The sequence below is a fragment of the Vombatus ursinus genome, unplaced genomic scaffold (genome assembly GCF_900497805.2).
Source record: "Vombatus ursinus unplaced genomic scaffold, bare-nosed wombat genome assembly UNPS02014884.1, whole genome shotgun sequence".
In the NCBI taxonomy this organism is placed as follows: Eukaryota; Metazoa; Chordata; class Mammalia; order Diprotodontia; family Vombatidae; genus Vombatus; species Vombatus ursinus.
The window spans coordinates 4326992-4343227 of NW_020954662.1; the positions used below are offsets into that span (position 1 = coordinate 4326992).

Here is a 16236-nt window from a genome sequence, read left to right on the forward strand (position 1 = left end):
ACTACTACTACCACCACCACCACAACCACTACTACTATTACTACTACGGCCACCATAACCACTGCTACCACTACTACTACTACTACTACTACTACTACTACTCCTACTACAGCTACTACTCCCACTGCCAACACTACTACTACAGATTGAGTGATATATCATTTGCCACCTTCAAGGCTCCCTTGTGTCTCTCTGTAGACAGAGGAAGATGAACATTGACCCTCTTTCCCTGGGCAGTGAGGATTGTGGGGAGTGAATGCAGGTCCTAACTTAATCAGAGCTACAACTGTATTGGGAACCAGGCTTCCAGCGTATCTAGTCAGGTCAACTTAAGTAATCACCCCGGAAGACTAGCACAGAAGGCAGGGAGTACAGCCTCTTCCCTCGGGCCTTGTGTCTTTTCCTCTAAGTTTCTTTAGGTCAGCCTGTTCCAGAGAGCCAGGGCAGGGGAAGGTTTTGGGGTCATCTCTGCATCTGGGCGTAGAGCCGTGTGCTTTGGACTCGCCATACCCCACAGGTGTGGCAAAGGGGAAAGGAAGGGGAGAGCTTTTAGGTTCATGACTGGGCAGCCAATGGTGAGATATTTGTAGGGAGACAGATTTGCATCCTGAGCCTGGCATTTATTATCCTTGTGATTTTTTTTGAGCCTGTTTCCACATCTGTAAAATGGGAGTGATAATGCCTGTACTACCTACTTCCCAGGATGTTCATGAAGAAAGTGCTTTGTACGCCATAAAATGTTATACAGACTGATAGTGTTAAAATAATAATTGTAGTTAGCATCTCTTAATACTTTAAGGTTTGCAAAGCAACTTCATGTATGTCATCAATCTGATCCTTGAAACAGCCCTACGAGGCAGGTGCTATTATTATCCCTACTTCATAGATGGGCAAAGTGAGGTTAAGTGACTTAGCTGGGGGTGGAGGGGAGGGCATCACACAGCTAGAAGTGTCTGAGACAGGATTTGAACCTCAGGCTTCTGCTTCCAAGCTAAGCACTATCCACTATACCATCTAGTGGCCCAGTGTGAGAGATATAATTTTTTTTGCTCTGGGACTTCTGAAACTGGCTTCATGAAAAAATAGGAGCGTTCAACTTGATGTAAACCTGCCACCTAACTGCTTTACTTGATGTTACTTATTTGACCCTGACAAGTCACTGTGAAGTAGATAGTGCATATTATCGTGTCCTCATGATAGATGGGGAAACTGAGGCTCAGAAAGGGTCCTCTCAGCTCTGACATTCTGAGTTCCAAGGGCCCTGCCAGCTCTGACATTCTGGGTTCTAAGAGCTGTCTTAGCTCTGACATTCTAGTATTCTGACCCAGCATCTAAGAACTGAGCATTGTATTTGGAAAATCTAGGTGATCTTTCTAACTGTATCAAGCTAAAAAATATATATATATATATATACACATATATATATACATATATGTGTATATTATATACATGTGTGCATATATGTGTATACACACATAATGTGTGTGTGTGTGTGTGTGTGTGTGTGTGTGTGTGTATCTCACCTCCTTCTATGGTTTTGCCAGACTCTCCTTGCCCAGTTTTTTTAGAATTTGCCTTTCAGGTCTGAAAGATTCTGGCCCAAAGGCAGGTGTTTTGAGTGCCCCATCTTTGGATAGACCTTGGTTTGTGATACCCTGGGTTGGGGGCAGGGGGAGAAGGGGGAGTTAGAGAGCACAGAGATGATCACAGGGTATATTTCACTGATGTTCCCAGTACACCTACTTTTAAAAAACCTTTTGTGCTTTTTTTCACTATTCAAACTGCAGTCCAGTTAGGATGGACCGATAGGGTAAGTATAAGCACGTACTGAACATTGTGTCCCGTTCAGCTTCTCAGCCCTTCAAAATCACTGATGATCCATGGTGTTTCTGGTCATTAAGCCCTGCATGATGGAACCCCTATGATTGGCCCGGCATTGTGGGTGAATCTGGGAGCCATGAAGCATGAGGGCTGCCCTCACAGATCTTCCTTCCTCCTCCTCTTCCTCTTCTTCCTCCTCTCCCCTTCCCCACTCCCAGAGCTGCTGAAGCTTTAAGAAAAAAGAGAGAAAATCGGAAGAAATGGAAGCGTTATCTCCTAATTGGCCTGGCCACTGTTGGAGGTGGGACAGCAATAGGTAAGGACTACTCATGGCTTTGAGGCATGGTCCAGAAACTCCTTAATCTAATCAGAGCTGCCAAGAAGGAAAAGATTGCCTAGAATTTGAAATGAAAGGGCAGGTTGAAATTTGGCTGGCCTTGTGACCTAGAACCCCAGCGACCTCACTCCCCCGGGCTCATAACCATAGATCCACCTCTGCTTGGGCCCCTTGGCCTCAAACCCTACCCCTACTCCCAGCCAAGTGGGTGCCAGGGCTGAGTCTTTCTAACTCAGATTCTTCCCCTTTAAAAAAAAAAAAACTTTTGTTTTCATTTTGCATTTTAAATTTTATTTTATTTTCCAATTAACAAGCATTTCTTTTCTCTCCCTCTAACCTTCCAATTGAAAACAAAAGAAAGGAAAGGAAAACCTTTGTAATAAATATGCATAGTCAAGCAAAATAAATTCCCAAATTGTCTGTCTGACTCTCTCTGTATACATATACACAGGTATGTATGTGCACGTGTAGACATACGCACATATATACGTGTGTGTACATACATACACACACAATTTCCCTCCTCACCCCACCCCAAACCTCCAGTCCATTACCTCTCTGTCAGGAGGTGGATAGCAGGTTTTGGATAGCAGGTTTCATCCTGGCTCCTCTGGAATTATGATTGGTCATTGCATTGATCAGGGTTCCTAAGTCTTTCAAAGTTGTTTGTATTTTGTTGTTGTTATATATTTTTGTTGTTTTGTATCAGTATTATTATTGTATAAATTGTTCTCCTGGTTCTGCTCACTTCACTTTGCATCAGTTCAGATGGGTCTTCCCAGGTTTTTTTCACAGCCTCCCCCTTCATCATTTCTTTCAGCACAATAGTATTCTACCGTATCCTTCTGCTACAGCTCATTCAGCCATTCCCCAGTTGATGGGCATCCCCTCAGTTTCCAATTCTTTGCCACCACAAAAGAGCTGCTATCAATATTTTTATGCATATAGGTCATTTTCTTCTTTTTTTGATCTCTTTGGGATACAGACCTCATAGCAATAAGAATGCCCAGTGGAGTAATGTTTTGTCCTGACCCTCTTTTCTACTTCCTCTACAATTATCCTGGTTCATATCCTCATACTTCTCAACCAGGCTATTATAATAGCCTCTTTATCAGTTTCATATTTTCAAATGAATGAATGAAAAAGCATTTATTTAGCATTTAGTGTGAGCTAAGTCCAAGGTTGAGGAAAACTAGATGGCTCAGTACTGAGCCTGGAGTTTGAAAGATTTGAGTTCACATCTAGCTTAAGACACTTACTAGCTGTGTGACCCTGAGCAAGTCACTTAACCTCTGTTTGCCTCACTTTTCTCATCTGTAAAATGAGGATAATAATAGCCCCTACCTCCCAGGGTTGTTGTGAGTATCAAACAAGATCATATTTGTAAAACACTTGGCACAGAGCCTGGTACATAGTAAGTGCTATATAAATGCTATCATCATCATCATCATCATCATCATCATCATCATCATCATCATTATTGTTATCATCATCATCATTATCATATGCAACATCAGACAGTCCCTGACTTCAGGGCACTAACAATCTATAAAGGGGGGTTGTGGCCCAGGATGGAACTCTGTTGTGGAAAGTTACTGGGAAGGTGGATGGCGGCTCCACGGTGAATCCTTTCCTGTTTTCCTTGCAGGGGTGACAGGTGGTCTGGCTGCCCCCTTCATGGCTGCTGGAGCAGCTGCTATCATTGGCACCACGGGCGCAGCTGCTTTGGGCTCTGTGGCAGGCATTGCGGTCATCACCTCCCTCTTTGGAGCTGCAGGAGCTGGTCTGACAGGTAGGATTGGAAAATGGATCTCACGTCCTAACTACAGCTGGTCTTTCTGTAGTGGTTTATGATCAGAGCATGTCCCCTCCCAAGAGCCCCACTAAGTACATTAAGGACTGAGTAGAAAAGGTCAGCGTGTCCATTTCGTAGATGAGAAAACTGAGCTTCTGAGAGAGGAGGTGACTTGACCCCAAGGTTTTAGAGATGCTAATGAAAAAAATAAATAGGTGGTGCAGAGGATAGAGGACTGGGCCTATAGTCAGGAAGACCTGAGTTCAAATCCAGTCTCCGACACTTGCTAGCTGCATGACCCTGAGTAAGTCACTTAACCTCTGTCAGCCTCAATTTCATCATCTGTAAAATGGGGTTAATAAAAGCACCTACCTCCCAAAGTTGTAAGAATTGAGATAGTTATAAATTGCTTTGCAAACCTTAGAGGAGGATGACTATGATTGCTATCCCACAATACCTCTAGCATGTTCTGTAGCTACATGTGGCCCTCTCCTCAGGCTATAACAAGGGAATCTCCAAGGAAGGGCAGACAGCCATGTGGGCAGGAAGCTACATTCCTTCAGGGCCAGCTGTTGGCAACTATGAAGTTTCCCTCTAGGCCACAAGATGGCACTAGGCCATTCTATTGGGGTTTTTTTTGTTGCTGTTAATTGTTTAAAATGCTGGTCATTCTAAAATGAATCATACAGGCTCACTGCTTTCAAGCTCACACCCCAATCACAAGATCTCTTGTCATCAAATGCCAGTTCAGATAAATTTATGTGGTATAGTGGAAAGAATGCTGATTTTGAGTCAAGAGGCCAGGGTTCAAAGCCCATCTCTGCCATTTACTACCAGAATAACCCTGGACAAATCACTTAACCTCTCTGGGGCTCAGATTCCTCACTTTTAAAATGAGTAAGTTGGACCAGATGATCTTTAAGGCCCCTTCCAGCTTTCAAACTTTGAGAGTATGACAGTGCAGCATTACAAGACCAAATATGATTCATGGCCCATTGTCCCTATTGCTTAAATGGAGTCACCGTTGGAAGGCAGGAGGCAGGGAAACCCTGGGAACCAGAAGCTTATGCTAGTTGTCTCTGGCTAACTGCGTGCCTGTCTCTCGGGCCTGCCATGATCCTCACAATCTCTACAGATCCAGACTTAAATATCAAACTTCAGGGAGTCCCAAGCAGGGGTGTGCTGGTAAATGTTTAACAACCATCTCTCTAGGGAAAAAAAAGGACTCAGGACACACTTAGAAGTTTAATCTGAATTATTGCCATTTTCTTCATCACTTTCTTAAGTCTAGGCGATCAAAAAAATGATAAATCAAGCCCTGATTTTTTCTAGGTGTAAATGCTCACGTTGAAAATTTAACAACTGAAAAAAAGAAAAAGAGAATTTAACAGTTGGCTCTCTATCCTGGTGGCTGGCTTCAACACCTGGATGCTATACTCAGATGCGCCCTCACTCTCATTTTCATTCCAGATCCTAGCCAGGGATCCACACCCAAACACAACCTCCTCACTCTGAAAGCTACTGCTCTCCCTCCCATTCTCTCTCTATGTTCTCAGTTCTCTATAGGCACCATCACAAGGACTCTGTGGCTGGGTCACCTGCATCCTGGCCAAAGATGCCCAGTCACCAGCATCAAAGAAAGATGTTGATACTGACTCCGTAGCCTGGAGGGTTATGTAAGCACATGGTTCCACTGCTTTCCAGGCACAGCTGTCTGTTTTCACCTTTGGCGTACTTATGGTCTCATTAATATTGTTCATTAACCACAGTTAGGCAGTGTAGAGAATGCTGGGCCTGGAGTTTGGAAGACTTGAGTTCAAATCCCACCTCAGACACATACTAGCTGTATGACTCTGGGCAAGTAACTGAACTTCTGTCTGCCTCAGTTTCCTCAACTGTAAACGAGTAGAATAATGATACCTTCCTCCCAGAATTATTGTGAGGATCAGATGAGATAATATTTGTAAAGTGCTTAGCACAGTGCCTGGTATGTAGTAGGTGGTATATAAATGCTTATTCCCTTATTTCCCTTTCATCCCCCACCACCTGGTAGATAAGAATTCAGGAAAGGCCTGAGCAGAAAAAGTGTGCAGGTCAGAGTAGCAGGGACCAGGTCTTAACCAGCCGCCAGATGCCATGGTGACCCGTAAAGAGCTCCATTCTTATTGTCCGAAAGAAGTGTTAGGTTCACAGCTGTAAAACTTCCTTATCCATCCCTTGGACTTCTTTCCAAGCACGGCTCTGGCACCATCTCCTACATGAAGCCCTTCTGGATTACTTTTCCACCCCCGCTCCCCCTACCTCTCACCCTTATCCCCCAGTTATTAGCACTCTCTTCCCAGAATAGCTTTGTATCATGGTTTATTTATGTATACATTGTATTCCTCTTCCCAACCCCTAAGAAGAATGTAAGCCTCTTGAGGGCAGGGATGTTTTGGTTTGTTTGTTTTATCAAGTTATAGGAGTAATAATATGCACATGGACCTTCTCCTAGTTGCCTAAAAAATTAATTTCAACATGTCTCCCTTCCCCCCATGCAGTTAGAGCTGTGTCCAGCTTTTTTATCATTAGAAATATAGAAAAAACATTAATTAAGTGCTTATTGTATACCACCACTGTGCTAAGTCCTGGGAATACAAATTTGAACAACCAAGACAGTCCCTACCCTCAGGAAGCTTACATTCTCCTAAGAGAAGATACCACCTAAAAGGAAGCTGGCCAGGGAGGAAGGCACAGAACATACAGGGATGTGGCTGGAAATGTCCTGGAAGATTAGAGTTGATTTGACTTGACAAGAGATTTATTAGCAAGAGCCCAAAATGCTATATTTAATGACCTCCTAGCCACCAGGGAGATACTTTCAGGGGACAAGAGTCATTGACCAGGGCAGCTAGGTAGCACAGTGGATAGGACACCAGCCCTGGAGTCAGGAGGAACTGAGTTCAAATCTGGCCTCAGACATGTGATACTCACTAGCTGTGTGACCCTGGGCAAATCATTTAACCTCATTGCCTAGAATAAATAAATAAATACATACGTACATAAATAGATAGATAGATCAATAAATAAAAGAGTCATTGACCTAAGTTCAAAAATGACTTGTGATCCTAGACAAATCATTTAATTTTTCTGAGAGTCAGTTTCCTCATCTGTAAAATGAGAGGGTTGGTACAATTCCAGATGACTAATGATGAAGCATACTGCCTACCTCCTGATGAGAGATGAAAGATGAAGCGTACATAATGAGACATGTATTTGTACGTATGGGGCAGATAGGTGGCACCATAGTGCATAGAGTGCTGGCCCTGGAGTCAGAAAGACCTGAATTCAAATCCGGCCTCAGACACTTCCTAGCGGTGTGACCCTGGGCAAGTCACTTCACCCTGTTTGCCTCAGTTTCCTCATCTGTAAAATGAGTTGGAGAAGGAAATGGCAAACCACTCTGGTATCTTTGTCAAGAAAACCCCAAATGGGATCACAAAGTGTTAGACATGACTAAAAAAACCTAAACATATATATGTATATATCCATTTATGTGTGTATATATGTGCATACATATACTCACATATTTATATATGTCTTTTGGTGGTGGTTACACATATACATATATATGCATTTTGGACATGGTCAATTCAGAAATTGGAGTCAGCTAGATGGCGCCATAGTGCATAGAGCGCTGGGCCTGATGTCAGGAAGACCTGAGTTCAAATCCGGCCTCAGACGCTTACTAGCTGTGTGACCCTGGGCAAGTCACTTTATCTCTTAGTGCCTTAATCGACTGTAAAAAGACATGGCAAACCACTCCAGTATCTTTGCCAAGAAAGCCCCACAGGCAGTATGGTCCACAGGGTCCTGAACAGTAGAACACAACTGAACAACAGCAACAATGCAGAAATTTGTTTTGCTTGACTGTGCATGTTGTAACAGGGATTCTATTTTGCTTTCATCCTCAGATCAAGGGGGAAGGAGTAGGAGAGAGAAAAGATAAATTTTTAATCATTAAAAAAAATAAAACATGATTGAAAAAAATAAAATGAGACATTTGGACTACTCAATGTCTTCTAAGGTCCTTCCAGCTCTAAATCCGTGCTCCTCTGGTCTTTAGGCTACAAGATGAAGAAGCGGGTGGGAGCCATAGAAGAATTTGAATTCTTGCCCTTAAGGGACGGGAAACAGCTTCACATAACTATCGCCATCACTGGCTGGCTCTGTTCCGGTAAATACGGTAAGAACGGGGGTGGGCAAAGATGTGGAACTATAATTTGCGTGGCCAAGTAGTGAGTCAGAGCACGTTTGGCATGTACTGTATTCTGTCCTGGATATCACACTTGCCCGCATACGGGGTTGGCTCTGTGGTTTAATCAGCGTGGCCCTTCCCTCCCCTCCCCTCCGTCCATGCCCTCATCCTATGCCAGTCTCACCCATCTCTTCCTGCAAATCCCCCATACAGTAGTGGTTCTTAATATGGTCTCTGCAAACCTGTTTTCAAAATATTTTGGTAAGTGTATTTCAATATAATTAGCTTCCTTTGTAGTCCTATGTATTTTATTTTATTTATACATTTAAAAACCTTATTCTGAAAAGGGAACCATGGGCTTCACAAGATTAGCAAAGGTGCCCAATACACACACACACACACACACACACACACACACACACACACACATTGCAATAGATAGAGCATTGGATGTGGAGTCAGGAAGTCAGGCACTAACTAGCTGTGTGATCCTGGGCAAGTCACTCTCTCGGCCACAAGTTCTGAGTTTAAGAGTCTATTCTACCATGAATTGGCTTTATTCAGTTCAATACAACAGGTATTTATTAAGTGGCTACCAGGATCCAGGTATTAGGCGAGGAGCACAAAGACTCAAAAAAAGAAAACTCCTCAAGTAGCTTACAATCTACTGAGGGGACCCAACATGGAAACATAAGAATATACATGATTGTGTCAAGGAAGACTGTTAACAGAATTTTACTGGACTGGTCTCTAAACCTGAGAATGGCGGGAGACAAAACAGGTCAGAGATGGGTATGTCAGGAATCACTTGCTAGCTCTGTGATGCTGGGAAGTCACTTAACCTCTGTCAGCGTCAATTTCCTCATCTGTAAAATGGAAATAATAATAGCACCTACCTCCTGGGGTTTTTGTGATGATCAGATGAGATAATATTTGTGAAGCACCTTGCAAACCTAGAGAAATGCTGGCTATTGTTGTTACATCAAACCATTAATGACTGCTTTGAGTCTGGCCATTCAATCATTCTTAAATTCATCTAACTGTATTGTCATCTAGCCCACACCCTGCCATCTCTTCCACGAGAATAATGAGAAGCTTTGTCAAATGCTTTGCTAAAATCTAGGTTAAATAGCTAATATGGACATATATTTTGCATGACTTTCCACATGTTATTGATATCATATTGCTTACCTTCTCAAGGGGTAACAGGGGGCAGGAGAGTGGAAGAGAATTTGGAACTCAAATTTTTTTAAAATTTATGTTAAAAATTTTAAATGTAATTGGAAAATATTTAACAAAACAAATTGAAAAATATTTTTTTAATCTAGGTTAAACTCTTTCTATGGAAATCTCCTTATCTGCTAGTCCAGTAACTATTTTTCTTAAAAAATGAGGTTAATTGGACATTACTTGGTTTTTTAAAAATGTTTTTTTGTTTTTACATCAGTCATTCTCCACAAACCTCCCAGTAAATCAGCCAGTCCATTAACAAGCCAATACCTTCTTAGCAGTCCTTGTTAGTTATGCTTCATCCCCAGCCAGGAGCCCATTATGTCTATATCTTAGGCTATGACTCAGAAATCCCAATCCCATTCTCTGACACCATCTCCTTAGCCAGCTGTTCACTTCCAGATTCTGTTTTTTTCTCCTCCAGAGCCCTCACCTCAGATTGGCACCCACAGTGACAAAAAGTACCATCTGTGCCCCTGTGGTCTTCAGTTTCCTGCCCAGGACTTTAGAATCCTTCACAATGCTTCCTTCTGGTGATATTGTATGTACCCACATGAATCACCAGCACTAGGTGGGAGTCAGTCATCGGGTTGGAGGAGACTTAGCAGGTTTTCTGTCTCCTCTGGGACCCCCACCCCCACCCCTGCTCCTGGAAGGCAGCCCCCTCAGTGCCTCTTTGATGGGAGTCATCAACCATCCCCATTCTCCTCCTCTTCCTCTGTTCTTTGCTGAGTGATCCATTCTCTGCCAACACCTACGTTTCCATAGCAAGATTCCTCGGCGAAGTGCTTTTTCTCTTCTCAGAGAGTAAAGCTCTCTCCATCTAGGAGAGCTTCATCTGAGTTAAACATATTTGGTATTATCTGAACTGGTTTAAAAAGATAGCAAGGCATCCTATTAGAATGCTGAGTCTAAAGTCAAGAGTCCTGGGTTCAAATCCCACCTCTGACATTTACTGCTTCTGTGTCCTTGAGCAGATAACTTCACCTCCCATGCCCCAGTTACCTCATCTCTAAGATGAAGGGGGTTGACCTCTGAGCTCTCTTCCATCTCCAGATAGATGATCCTGTGATCCCTGATTTCACCAGTGTTGATGCTTCTTCTTCCAACATAGACGGCGACCTCTTCTCATGAGTCCCTGCGGCCAGCACTGCTGGCCAGCTATCTGGCTTGTGCTTGGACCAGCCCATCACTGATAATGAGCACAGAGTCTTTCCATCTTGGTAGGACCTGGCAGAGCTTATGTTTTGCACGGGGTAGCCTTCAGGAACTCAGGGTCACTCCCACAACACCATTTATTCATTCAGCAGACCTTTATTAAGCACCAACTGTATGCAGAACACTATGCTGGGCAGAAGGGAGATGCAAAGTCTGCCCTTATGGAGCTTACACTCTAGCTAGGGAATAAGACCCCAATACAGATAGCTTCTTGTCTCTCCTTGAAAGTAGGAATTGTCTCATTCTTTGTATGTGTATGTGATCAGGGGTGTGCTGGTAAGTGTTTAACAACTGGCTCTATGGGAGGGAGAATAATAATAATAATAATAATGTTGTTGTTCAGTCTTTCTAGTCATGTCTGACTCTTCGTGACCCATTTAAGGTTTTCTTGGCAAAGATACTGGAGTGTTTTGCCATTTCCTTCTCCAGCTCATTTTACAGGTGAGGAAACTGAGGCCAACAGGGTGAAGTGACTGTCTGAGGCCATATTTGAATGCAGGTGTCCCTGACTACAAGCTCAGCACTCTACCCAATGAACCACCCAGCTGCAGGATACATTTTTAATGTAAATCTAATCTGCCATAGTAGCATTTTCTCCATCAATTTCCTAAGTCTAGACAATCAACAAAACAGGAAACCAAATCCTGATTTGTATCTCTGCTAATTTCTGAGACTCAAGTGCTCACACAGAAAATTTAACAATCAGCTCTCTCAAGCAGGTGCAAGCTGGCTTCAGCACACTCCTGGCTGTGATACACAATGGATGACTATATGAGGCATCTGTGATTTATCAGCATGGGGCACACCCTCCTCCAGGGCAGATCACAACTCACCCAGCACTTAGTAGAGCAGTTCCTTACATATAAACTCATTGTCTCCCCTGTTCTAACATAAGCTCTCTGAGAGTAGGAATTGTTTCATACTCTGTGTGTGTACCCCAGCATCCGGCCCAGTCCTTGGTCCATACTAGACACTTGATTGTTAAGTTTGAGGGCAATGCCTGAGGCCCGTAGAGGTCCAGGGACTTTTTAGGAGCAGGATTTGAACCCGTGTTTCTGTCTTCAAGTCCAACACGCCCATCCATCACACTTCTCTGTCTGTGTTCTCGGCATGGGGAAGGGAAAGAGGTTAGAATCTATGATTTCATTGGTTTAGGGGGACTCCTACTTAGTAAACTCTTCCCCTATTGGCAATTTTTCTGCAAATTATCACCTTAGAAACTTGCCTGGGGAATGGAGGAGTTAAGTGGCCTGCCCAGAATCATGTAGCCAGTATAGTATGTATCAGAAGAGGCACTTGGAGGGGCAGCTAGGTGGCACAGTAGATAGAGCACCGGCCCTGGAGCCAGGTGGACCTGAGTTCAAATCCAGCCTCAGACACTTACTAGATGAGTGACCCTGAATAAGACTCTTAACCCCAATTACCTCCAAAAAAAATGAAAGGGAAGAAGAAGAGGGATTCAGGACTTGGACCCAGGTCTGCCAGGTTCCTGGGTTCCTCCTTCTTAGGGTCCTAGGCTTCATTTTCCTCACTCTGATGCTGACTTTCTGTCTGTCTACACTGGGCTGTCTCTCTATACTAACTGGCCTTTATTATACTGCACAATGTTATACAAAAAGTATTTGACATCACGGCATACAACGTACTTAACTGAGGTGTGGGGGCTAGGGGGGAGAGCAAGAGAATTAGGCTCAGAAGAAGGGTGTGGGTGAATATTAATATTAGTAAGTAGCTTATATTCATCTCTTGTTGCTAGCTAGCAACTCAATAACCAAGCTGAGACTGACTTAGATCTACTGATTTCAGGTTGACAGCTGCCTGTTTGGTCCTCAGACCCAGCGTGGCTTTCCCATAGGGTAAGGAACTTCATATTAACACAGAATCATAGACTTGTTAGAGCTGGAAGGGACTTTAAAGATCATCTCCTCCAATGCCTTCATTTTTTTTTTAGACCAGACCTGTGATTTCATTGGTATAAGGAATTTCCTCTACCAATATAGGTTTGTACCTGCTTGGCAACTTATGATCTTAGATACCTTTACCTAGGGTATTGAGATGTTAAATGATTTGCTCAGGTCATCAGAAGGCCAGGATGTTTCAGAGGTAAGATTTGAACCCAGGCTTTCTTGGTCCAAGGATGGCTCTCAATCCACTGGGCAACACAGCCTCTCTCCCTCACGTTATAGAAATTAAAGCCCAGACAGGGGCTTTACAGAGGAGGGATTTGACCCCATGTCTTTTGGCCAGGGTTCTTTCTGTACATTATGCTGCCTCTTGACCTTAGAAAGGGCCTGAACAGAGGAATGGTGGAATTTTGCAAAGAGTTACTTTTGACTGTTGACAGAAAGCTCATGTGACTCACGAAAAAAGCCATCTTCTCCTTGGTGAGAGAGATTCCTACGCCCACAACTCAAATCATCTCTGATGGAAGCAAGCTGTGTGCGAGTCAGGCCAACATAGCCTCCAACGCACCCGCGGGAATTTTGCTTTGAAAAACCACATTATGAAATGGCATCTCAGTTTAAGGCTGAGTGTGCCAAGACGGGGCTGTGGGCTTCTGGAGCTAGCCCTGGTGCTGAGTTCACTGATGGTGAATCAACTTCAGGGAAAGAAAAGAATGTTTGTATTTGACGTGTGACATAACATGCTCATTTAAATCCACACAACATACCCCCATGCAGGAGGTCAGGAAGGTCTGGTAGAATAGGAGAGGGAAGGCTTGGGCCCAATCCTTAGCCCTTTCCACTATTAGTTATGTGACTTTGGGGAAGACACTTAATTTCATTGAGTCTCTTCTCTCCCTTCTCACCTCTTCCCTTTTTCTCTTCTTTCCTCTCAGGTTCCTTAGCCTTAGTTTCCTCATCTGTAAATAGGGATAATCATTCATAGAATTATAGATCTATGGCTTAAAAGTTCCTTAGAGGTCATCTAGTCCAACTCTCCTATTTTAGAGATGAAGAAACTGAGGCTCAGAGAGGTCACATCACTTTCCCAAGGTCACCCAGGGAGTAAGTAGTCAGGCCAGGATTTGAACCCATATCATCTGATTCCAAGTCTCTACAATGCAATATTTGCTGGGAAGGTATAGTAAGGATCAAGGTACGAAAACATCAGAAACCATGATCATGTCCTCCTTCACTTTGGTCCCTAGAGAGAGTAAACTCCAGTTTAAATGATTGCCACAAAATATCCCCTCCCCCCAAGCTTAATTCTAGGTGTGTTTTAGCCAATGGATGAATCACTCTCTTGCTTGCAGGACATAGTGTCTCAGCTACTGGCTGGGTTGTTTCACTGCTAGATTGAGGCAAACAGGTCACCCCTCAGGGATCCAGCCTATCCTGCTGTTACCAGCTTGTGACCAAAGGGGATCCCTGATGATTTTTCCAAACTTCCAAAGCTCACAAGGCCATAATCTGGTCTGTTCTATCACTGACACTCATTCACCTGAGGTTTGGAAAGACTGAAGCAAGAGATACTTTTGTTTCAGAGGAAACAAAAGTATCATCTGTTTATGGCCACATGGTGACTAGGGAGGGAGATAAGGCAGCTGTAACAACCAGCTGAGGCCACTATTGGTACTTCTCCCCCAACCTTGAGGTCTATAGTAATTTTTCTTCTTCCTTACTCAGAGATGTCATCTCTTCTAGACTTTTGTATGTCCCTTAGTTCAGGCTCAGCATCTTATTAAAAGATTTTTGTTGCCACACATTCAGCTGACAGGAAACAGGATGCCTGCAGTGATCTGAAGTGGGGAGGAAAAGGGTACCTCTGTCGTGAATTTCTGGAAACTGGCTCCCAAAGCTGTCACATGGATACATCTTATGCTTGCAGCACTAGGCTAGTACCCTCATTCTATGAAAGGCAGCCTGTTAACGATAGATTGGAAGCTCTGATGGGTAATGGACTAGGTATCTGTTGTCCAAGAGCCAGCCTAGCCAAGTGCTAAAAGGAGCTCATCGCCAGAGGGAGGGGTACCAGCTACAAGCACCCTCCAAAACAAAGGCAGGGAAGCTATGACCTTCCTTCCTTGGTAGAAGGTGCTCTTATCCCTGCTCCCTGCACTCACAAAGTCACAGATTCTTGAAGAATTGAAGTAAGTATCCCATTTAACAGATGAGAAAACTGAAGCCAAGAGGCAAGAAGTGACTTGACCATGGTCACATGTTAAGGGGCAAAACTGGGAGTGACACTCAGGTCTTCTAAATCTAAATGCAGGGCTTTTTTCTACAACAACACTGTCAGGTAATAACAAGGATCACTCATATTTCTGTAAAAATGTACAGTTTAGAAGATGCTTTCCTCGCAGCAGCCCCCTGCAATAGAACAAATTTTATTATACCCATTTTATAGAGGAGAAAATTGAGGGCCTGAGGAGAAGAGAGTTATCTATAGACCTACACCAAGGAAGTGCTAGGAGACTCTGGAAAACCTGTCAGGCTTATTACAAATTACTGCCCCTGAGATACTTGGTGTTGTCAACTGAATTGGCCTATTTGATAGGACTTTTAGTTGGGGCATGCATCCCTATGTACAAAATGTCATCTTCTATCTCCTTGCCCGTGCACAGCCAGGCTGCGTATCTCTCCCTCTTCAAACCTCTGACTCTCATCAAGACTTAGTTCAAGTGTAACTTCCTATAAATGGTTACTTAGTCAACCAGAATTTATTATAAATGCGTACTATGTGCTGAGCACTGCTCCAAATGTGGATGATGCGAAGAAAGATGAAAACATGGTTTTTGTCTTCAAGAAATTTATCTTCTAATGGGGCAGAAAGATGCAAACCACTATATATAATTTACACATGGACACACATATATATTTGTACATAGACACATATATTTGTAATATATACACGTATATATTTGTATGTGGACATATGTAGACACACATGCACAAACATATTTTTATATATTTGAATATAGACACATATATGTACAATATAGACATATATACAAAATATATCTTGTATGTACATATACACACATGATATTTACAGTGTAAATGGAAAGTGATCTCAGAAAGAAGGGACCAGCAATAAGGGGGGCCTGGAAAGGCTTCTACACAAGGTAGAATTTGAGTTGGGTCTTGAAGAAAGGCAATAGAAACTAAGAGGCAAAGTGTGGAAAGAGAGCCTTCAAGGTATTGTCTGGTCCGATCGGCCAGTGCAAAGGCTCGGAGATGGATTATCATGCTCAAGGAACTGCAAGTAGGCCACTGTACCTGAATCATAGATGACACAGAGAAAAGTAAAGGTGTAAGAAGGCTAACAAGATAGGAAAGAGCCAGGTTATAAAGAGCTTTAAATGCCAAATGGAGGATTTTCTATTTGATCCTGGAGAAAATAGGGAGCCGTTGTAGCTCATTAGGCAATGGAGGTGAGCTAGTCAGACCAACTCTTTAGAAAAGTCACCTGCTTTCCTCCCATGGTTAGTGCTCCCCTCCTGAAATTGTGTTTTTTTTTTCTTTAGATTTTATAAATATTTTGTATTTACTTACCTACGTAAGTGTTGTTCTCCCCACCCTACCCCCATTCCCACCAATAGAATGCGAGCTCTATGAGGGCAGACACTGCCTGGTTTTGGTATCCCACACACTG

General features: G+C 43.2%; 1 protein-coding gene across 5 annotated transcripts in view; it reads left to right on the forward strand.

Annotated features, from left to right (window-relative positions):
• LOC114028477 (transmembrane and coiled-coil domain-containing protein 4-like) overlaps positions 1–16236 on the forward strand; it is a 109908-nt gene that overhangs the window by 27459 nt on the left and 66213 nt on the right. For all 5 annotated transcript variants that reach the window (XM_027842718.1, XM_027842717.1, XM_027842720.1 and 2 more), the window contains 3 exons: positions 2040–2137; positions 3807–3950; positions 8059–8178. In XM_027842718.1, coding sequence (XP_027698519.1) covers positions 2040–2137; positions 3807–3950; positions 8059–8178 — 362 coding nt within the window. The remainder of the gene's footprint in view (positions 1–2039; positions 2138–3806; positions 3951–8058; positions 8179–16236) is intronic.